This window comes from Coregonus lavaretus, assembly GCF_964263955.1.
Source record: "Coregonus lavaretus genome assembly, contig: HAP1_SCAFFOLD_460, whole genome shotgun sequence".
NCBI lineage: Eukaryota > Metazoa > Chordata > Actinopteri > Salmoniformes > Salmonidae > Coregonus > Coregonus lavaretus.
In genome coordinates, this window is record NW_028162530.1 from 177,310 (window position 1) to 186,405 (window position 9,096).

Genomic DNA, 9,096 nt, shown 5'->3' on the forward strand with positions numbered 1-9,096 from the left:
CTAAGTAGTTGCAAAGTAGCTAAAAAGTAGTAAGTAGTTGCTAATTAGCTAAAATGCTAAAGTTGTCCCTGACTTCACATAACACTCCGATTCACCTGACCAACCACCCTCCATTCGTTTTTGCCTCAAGCTAACTTCTATCTTATGTAACCATACCAAACATAACATATCATACTAATTTGATTGTCACGGATTTACATTTACTACGTTACATATAGTCTATGAGACCAGTCTGACAACAAACGCTGCTGGAACTGGATGTGTTTGTGTGCGGCGTGCGCACGGTTCCTCGTGCACTGGCATGGTACACTAGAGAGCTCAAGGACCACAACAACAAAATGATAGAAGGAGAAGAAGTGGCCTAGCAGAGCCAGAGGACAGACAGAGTTTCCTTTTTTTGGAAGAATGAATGTTCCTCTCTCCCATTTTGCCTTCGCTCTGCAGTTGATTTGCGCCGCTGTGGTTGCCGTCTCTGCCGCTGTAGTCACTGGATCCGTTGGATACGTCTCCTTGGAGGACCAACTTCTGGAAGAAGGTACTATCAGTGGTTCAGGACGCAGTACTTGCAGGCTTTACTGTCGGGTTGGCATTGGTTTCCATCTCCAGATCCACACTGACGGAAGAGTCAACGGCAGTCATGAACCTAATCAGTTGAGTAAGTTATTAAACCATTCTGCTATGGCCAGGCCTCTCAAGTGGAATTATGTTAATAAAGTGCGAGTGGATAGAGAGAAGGTAATGCTGAAATGGAAGACTATTGCTAACTGATTCAATTGATGTGTTTCCAACATGTATTGCATTAAGTTGCCTATGAACTATAATGTGTATTACTATGTATCCTGAAAAAGGTGTTCATTCATATTTTGATTAGCCACTTCAACCTTAATTGTAGTATATTTAAGCAATAATGCAGGAGGAGGTGTGATATATGGCCAATATACCATGGCTAAGGGCTGTTCTTATGCAGGACGCAACGCGGGTTGCCTGGATACAGCCCTTAGCCGTGTTATATTGGCCATATACCACAAACCCCCAGAGGTGCCTTATTGCTATTATAAACTGGTTACCAACGTAATTAGAGCAGTAAAAATAAATGTTTTGTTATACCTGTGGTATACGGTCTGATACACCACGGCTGTCAGCCAATCAGCATTCAGGGCTCGACCCACCCAGTTTTTAATTACATACTGTATGTTTAACCATTACATGTTTTAGGAATAACAAATCACCACACAGCTGTGGAAGGATTGTGTCATGTCAAGCTTAAAATAAATATGCTAAATAATACATACATAATTTATGAATAGGGTTCAGATTCGTAGCATATCTAGCTACCCCTGCCATTCCTACACCTATCCTTAGCCTCAGGTTACTGGTTTCCCTGAGAAGCTGTTGACTGGAGCACGGAACATCCTGGTCTCTTCTGCTGCACCTGTTACACAGACAGACCTGGCCAATGTCCCAAAGAGTCACAAACAAGCCATTTCAGACCGATGGCCAGAGCCTGTATTCATAAAGCGTCTCACAGAAGGAGGGCTGATCTAGGATCCGTTTGCCTTTCAGATCACAATTAATGCAATTATATGAACGGGGTGGACCTCATCCTAGATCAGCACTCCTTCTGCGAAACGCTTTGTGAATACGGGCTCTGGCCATCGGTCTGAAATGGCTTGTTTGTGACTCTTTGGGACATTGGCCAGGTCTGTCTGTGTAACAGGTGCAGCAGAAGAGACCAGGATGTTTTGGATTGGACATCAGTATGATTGTCATCACAACAACGGAATGTGCAACATGGTTGGATGGTTGTCATTGGCTCTGTGTATTACGAAGTTGGGACATGCTAGTTTCCAAAATTCCTCCTTCTGTTTCCTCAGTCTAAAAGTGTTTTGGATTCATAAAAAACGAAATTAAATTAAATATTTTTTGTTATTGCCAAAAAATGTAGCTAGTCAAATAATCTTACTCTGGATGATTATGTAATTGATGGAAAGAGTCTTGTAATCTCAAAATGCAATTTTGTATCCAGATCTAATATTAAGAAGAAGAAGAAGAAGAAGATCTTATAGGCTAAGTATTATATACTATTTTGACAAGACACATTTCAAAGTCGCCTAGAGTAATTCTAGAGTACTACTTATTTAAGATCAAAACAGCAACTCTATTAATGCAGTAACAGGAATCTGAAAAGTGTCTATGTGTCTCCAGCCAACAGATACAGTACATATAAATCAGGATTTGACCTTTGGGAGATTCCACCACCCCAGATATCTACTAACTCTAATTTACTTAGTAAGCAGTTTAAAGCTGACCATGAACATATTGTAATGCACTTTCTCTCTTTCATTTCATGATCTGCTTTAGAAGACATGTCATATTACAGTACATGGAAACATAGCCGTTCTTAAAGCTACAGTCTGCCATCTGGGAATCTGTTCAGTGGTCATTTAAAGTCTTAAATTCTGTCACGATCATCGTAATGAGCGGACCAAGGCGCAGCGTGATATGCGTACTTCTTTTAATGAGTACTTTACTAATATGACAAAATAACAAAACGATACGTGAAGTCCTCGGTCATAAACACAAACCTACACGGAACAAGATCCCACAAAAGACAAGTGCACAACAGGCTGCCTAAGTATGGTTCCCAATCAGAGACAACGAGCCACAGCTGTCTCTAATTGGGAACCACCCCGGCCAACATAGAAACACATAAACTAGAACAAGAACAAAGAAAACGAAACATAGAACCTAACACCCAGAAACTAACACATAGAAACTAACACCCTGGCTCAACATATAAAAGTCCCCAGAGCCAGGGCGTGACAGTACCCCCCCCCCCCCCCCCCCCCCCAAAGGCGCGGACTGCGACCGCGCCAACTAAACCCAACAGGGGAGGGGCCGGGTGGGCATTCCGCCTCGGAGGCGGATCCGGCTCCGGGCGTGACCACCACCCTCTAACTAACCCCCCGTAGCGCCCCTGGTCTGGTCCTGCTGGCTGGAGCTGGACTGGACATCGGTGGAGCGGATTGCTTAGGCTCCGGAGTGGAGCAGCTGACCGGTACCTGACCAGGCACCGGTGAAACAGGCACGGGCTGTGCCGGACTGACGACGCGCACCACAGGCTTGGCGCGGGGAGCAGGAATGGGCCGGACCGGGCTGACGACGCGCACCACTGGCTTGGTGCGGGGAGCAGGAACGGGCCGGACCGGGCTGACGACACGCACCACTGGCTTGGTGCGGGGAGCAGGAACGGGCCGGACCGGGCTGACGACGCGCACCACTGGCTTGGTGCGGGGAGCAGGAACAGGCCGGACCGGGCTGGCGACGCGCACCACTGGCTTGGTGCGGGGAGCAGGAACGGGCCGGACCGGGCTGACGACGCGCACCACTGGCTTGGTGCGGGGAGCAGGAACAGGCCGGACCGGGCTGGCGACGCGCACCACTGGCTTGGTGCGGGGAGCAGGAACGGGCCGGACCGGGCTGACGACGCGCACCACTGGCTTGGTGCGGGGAGCAGGAACAGGCCGGACCGGGCTGGCGACGCACACCACTGGCTTGGTGCGGGGAGCAGGAACGGGCCGGACCGGCATGACGACGCACACCACTGACTTGGTGCGGGGAGCAGGAACGGGCCGGACCGGGCTGACGACGCGCACCACTGGCTTGGTGCGGGGAGCAGGAACAGGCCGGGCCGGGCAGGCAACGCGCACCACAGGCTTGGTGCGAGGGGTAGGAACAGGCCGGGCCGGGCTGGCGACGCGCACCACAGACTTGGTGCGAGGGGCAGGAACAGGCCGGGCCGGGCTGGCGATGCGCACCCCAGGCTTGGTGCGAGGGGCAGGAACAGGCCGGGCCGGGCTGGCGACGCGCACCCCAGGCTTGGTGCGAGGGGAAGGAACAGGCCGGGCCGGGCCGGGCTGGCGACGTGCACCACAGGCTTGGTGCGAGGGGCAGGAACAGGCCGGGCCGGGCTGGCGACGCGCACCACAGGCTTGGTGCAAGGGGCAGGAACAGGCCGGGCCGGGCTGGCGACACGCATCACAGGTTTGGTGCGAGGGACAGGAACAGGCCGGACCGTACTGGGAACACACACCACTGGCCTTGTACGGGGATCAGGAACGGGCCGGACCGGACTGGTAACACACTCCAGTACCTCTCGCCGTGCCTCTACACTCTCCTTCCCTCTAATGACCAATGGCCCCCGTAACCTGGTGGCCTTCTCTCCTAGTCCACAATCTCGCCCTGTAGCTGCCTCCAGCAGCCCCGTCATCCATGCCATGTGCCCCCCCCCAAAAAAATTATTGGGGTTGCCTCTCGCCTGTCCGACGACGGCCCGGTTGGTGCCGCTTCTCCTCTCCTGCCTGGGTCTCCCCCTTCATCGCCCTCCGGTAACGGACGGCCTCCTCCTCCGTTATCCTCCCCCAACCGAGGAGGACATTTACCAATGTTACCTCCGGCGTTTGCTCCTGGAAACGCTGCTTGGTCCTGTTTTGGTGGGATCTTCTGTCACGATCGTCGTAATGAGTGGACCAAGGCGCAGCGTGAAATGCGTACATCTTTTATTGAGTACTATTAACAATAACAAAACAAACAAAACGAAACAAAACGTGAAGTCCTCGGTCATAAACACAAACCTACACGGAACAAGATCCCACAAAAGACAAGTGCACAACAGGCTGCCTAAGTATGGTTCCCAATCAGAGACAACGAGCCACAGCTGTCTCTAATTGGGAACCACCCCGGCCAACATAGAAACACATAAACTAGAACAAGAACAAAGAAAACGAAACATAGAACCTAACACCCAGAAACTAACACATAGAAACTAACACCCTGGCTCAACATATAAAAGTCCCCAGAGCCAGGGCGTGACAAATTCTCTCCAATAAATAATATAACGTATAAATGCCTCATGAGCTTAGCACAACTATCTTACCCTATCATAACCCACAATATAAGGTTAAATATTTCTGGCCCCATTCTTCAGCTCTACCAAAACAAGTGGCGGGTGAATACCAGAACAGAGCGAATGCCAGGATGTAGCTTTATGTGTCTACTGTTCTAACAGAGAGATGGGGTGTCCGTGACTGACCACTTGACAATCGAATCTCATATTATCATAATTAATTGGATTTCATATTGATTTCACAAAGAAATCAACTTTTTAGTTTTGTAATGTGGTCTACCCCATTAACATCAATGCATGATTAACAAGTTCTTGAGTTTGTCTCAAGTTTGATACTGAAACAGGCAAGCAGGTGTTCTTATTTCTGTTTGTCCAAGAAAATACTCAGTAACATATACAATGGTAATACATTGTTATTACTATAGTGTAATTACTGTTACCAAACAGGTATAATATCAACTTAATGGAAAGTGTTACTGAGATTTGAGTTATGATTATTAAGAACATTAGGTTGCTGGTTACATCAGTGTAGTAACGTGGCTGTAGTTACCGAGGTAACGTCAGTGTAGTAACGTGGCTGTAGTTACCGAGGTAACATCAGTGTAGTAACGTGGCTGTAGTTACTGAGGTAACGTCAGTGTAGTAACGTGGCTGTAGTTACCGAGGTAACGTCAGTGTAGTAACGTGGCTGTAGTTACAGAGGTAACGTCAGTGTAGTAACGTGGCTGTAGTTACCGAGGTAACGTCAGTGTAGTAACGTGGCTGTAGTTACTGAGGTAACGTCAGTGTAGTAACGTGGCTGTAGTTACTGAGGTAACGTCAGTGTAGTAACGTGGCTGTAGTTACCGAGGTAACATCAGTGTAGTAATGTGGATGTAATTACTGAGGTAACATCAGTGTAGTAACGTGGCTGTAGTTACAGAGGTAACGTCAGTGTAGTAACGTGGCTGTAGTTACTGAGGTAACGTCAGTGTAGTAACGTGGCTGTAGTTACCGAGGTAACATCAGTGTAGTAATGTGGCTGTAATTACTGAGGTAACATCAGTGTAGTAACGTGGCTGTAGTTACTGAGGTAACGTCAGTGTAGTAACGTGGCTGTAATTACTGAGGTAACGTCAGTGTAGTAACATGGCTGTAATTACTGAGGTAACGTCAGTGTAGTAACGTGGCTGTAGTTACTGAGGTAACATCAGTGTAGTAACGTGGCTGTAGTTACCGAGGTAACATCAGTGTAGTAACGTGGCTGTAATTACTGAGGTAACGTCAGTGTAGTAACATGGCTGTAATTACTGAGGTAACGTCAGTGTAGTAACGTGGCTGTAGTTACTGAGGTAACATCAGTGTAGTAACGTGGCTGTAGTTACCGAGGTAACATCAGTGTAGTAACGTGGCTGTAGTTACCGAGGTAACATCAGTGTAGTAACGTGGCTGTAATTACTGAGGTAACGTCAGTGTAGTAACATGGCTGTAATTACTGAGGTAACGTCAGTGTAGTAACGTGGCTGTAGTTACTGAGGTAACATCAGTGTAGTAACGTGGCTGTAGTTACCGAGGTAACGTCAGTGTAGTAATGTGGCTGTAATTACCGAGGTAACGTCAGTGTAGTAACGTGGCTGTAGTTACTGAGGTAACGTCAGTGTAGTAACGTGGCTGTAGAGTTGAGCATTTTTTTGTTATTACACAAGTTGAATGAGTAACAGTCCCTATAAATAACTAGATCATAACTAAAATCTAAATCCTTTTAGAGGGACCAAGGTGTAAACTTTATATATCAACGAATTGGCGAGGGCACTGGAACAGTCTGCAGCACCCGGCCTCACCCTAATAGAATCTGAAGTCAAATGTCTACTGTTTGCTGATGATCTGGTGCTACTGTCACCAACCAAGGAGGGCCTACAGCAGCACCTAGATCTTCTGCACAGATTCTGTCAGACCTGGGCCCTGACAGTAAATCTCAGGAAGACAAAAATAATGGTGTTACAAAAAAGGTCCAGTTGCCAGGACCACAAATACAAATTCCATCTAGACACCGTTGCCCTAGAGCACACAAAACACTATACATACCTCGGCCTAAACATCAGCGCCACAGGTAACTTCCACAAAGCTGTGAACGATCTGAGAGACAAGGCAAGAAGGGCCTTTTACGCCATCAAAAGGAACATAAAATTTGACTTACCAATTAGGAGCTGGCTAAAAATACTTGAATCAGTTATAGAACCCATTGCCCTTTATGGTTGTGAGGTCAGTGGTCCGCTCACCAACCAAGAATTCACAAAATGGGACAAACACCAAATTGAGACTCTGCATGCAGAATTCTGCAAAAATATCCTCAGTGTACAATGAAAAACACCAAATAATGCATGCAGACAGAATTAGGCCGACACCCGCTAATGATTAAAATCCAGAAAAGAGCCGTTAAATTCTATAACCACTTAAAAGGAAGCGATTCCCAAACCTTCCATAACAAAGCCATCACCTACAAAGAGATGAACTTGGAGAAGAGTCCCCTAAGCAAGCTGGTCCTGGGTCTCTGTTCACAAACACAAACAGACCCCACAGAGCCCCAGGACAACAACAAAAACACAATTAGACCCAACCAAATCATGAGAAAAAAAAAAGATAAGTACTTGACACATTGGGAAAGAATTAACAAAAAAACGGAGCAAACTAGAATGCTATTTGGCTCTAAACAGAGAGTACACAGTGGCAGAATACCTGACCACTGTGACTGACCCAAACCTAAGGAAAGCTTTGACTATGTACAGACTCAGTGAGCATAGCCTTGTTATTGAGAAAGGCCGCCGTAGGCAGACCTGGCTCTCAAGAGAAGACAGGCTATGTGCACACTGCCCACAAAATGAGTTGGAAACTGAGCTGCACTTCCTAACTTCCTGCCAAATGTATGACCATATTAGAGACACATATTTCCCTCAGATTACAGAGATCCACAAAGAATTCGAAAACAAACCTAATTTTGATGAACTCCCTTATCTACTGGGTGAAAAACCACAGTGTGCCATCACAGCAGCAAGATTTGTGACCTGTTGCCACAAGAAAAGGGCAACCAGTGAAGAACAAACACCATTGTAAATACAACCCATATTTATGTTTATTTATTTTCCCATTTGTACTTTAACTATTTGCACATTGTTACAACACTGTATATATATATATACATAATATGACATTTGAAATGTCTTTATTCTTTTGGAATTTACTGTTAATATTTATTGTTTATTTCACTTTTGTTTACTATATACTTCACTTGCTTTGGCAATGTAAACATATGTTTCCCATGCCAATAAAGCAATTAAATTAAATTGAATTGAATTGAGAGGCAGAGAGAGAGAGAAACACACAGAGAGAGAGAGCTCATCCCTCGGCAGTAGTAATGTAGATTACTTTATCACTGAACTCAACCCAGAGTCTCTCAGAGCGTTCACAGTCAGCCCATTAACACCCCTATCAGATCACAACAGAATCACAGTCTACCTGAACAGAGCAACGCTAAACCATGAGGTATTGAAGCTGAATAAACTGCATGATATTAAGAACTGCTATAGCTGGAAGGAGGTAGTGTAGAAACCTACCAAAAAACAATTAGGCAACAACAATTTAATTTCTCCTAGACAAATTCCTGTTTCCCTGCAATAGTGAAGGTTTAGAATTAGCAGTACGAAGCCTGAACAATATATTTGACCTATCAGCTAACATATCAAATCAAAATAATTCTAGCAGAAAACCTAACAATGAGAAATGGTTTGATGAAGAATGCAAAAACCCAAGAAAGACATTGAGAAACCTGTCCAACCAAAAACACAGAGACCCAGAAAACGAGAACCTACGTCTTCACTATGGTGAAACACTAAAACAGTACAGAAATACACTAAGAAAAAAGAAGGAACAGCGTGTCAGAAAACAGCTCAATGTGATTGAAGAATCCATAGAATCAAATCACTTCTGGGAAAATGTTTGTTACAGTATTTTACTGTATTGCCTTTTTTCTTACTTTAGTTAATTTTTTACTTTAAAGAAAATCTGGTTAAAGGCTTATAAGTATTTCACAGTAAGGTCTACACCTGTTGTATTCGGTGCATGTGACACATACAATTTGATTTGATTTGAAATTGGAACACGATAAACAAACAACACGAAGAGCTATCAACAATCAGCTATTAAACAACACAAAG

The 9,096-nt window shown here is 45.7% G+C and overlaps 1 protein-coding gene across 1 annotated transcript in view; it reads left to right on the forward strand.

Moving 5' to 3' along the window:
• Nucleotides 1-405: 405 nt before the first annotated feature.
• The window catches only part of LOC311119185 (fibroblast growth factor 5-like), a gene marked incomplete at both ends in the record, with an annotated part of 18,288 nt that continues 9,597 nt past the window's right edge, over nt 406-9,096 (forward strand). Inside the window, one exon of the mRNA XM_084193921.1 lies at nt 406-655. Within this exon, the coding sequence (XP_084050047.1) occupies nt 406-655 (250 nt within the window). The remainder of the gene's footprint in view (nt 656-9,096) is intronic.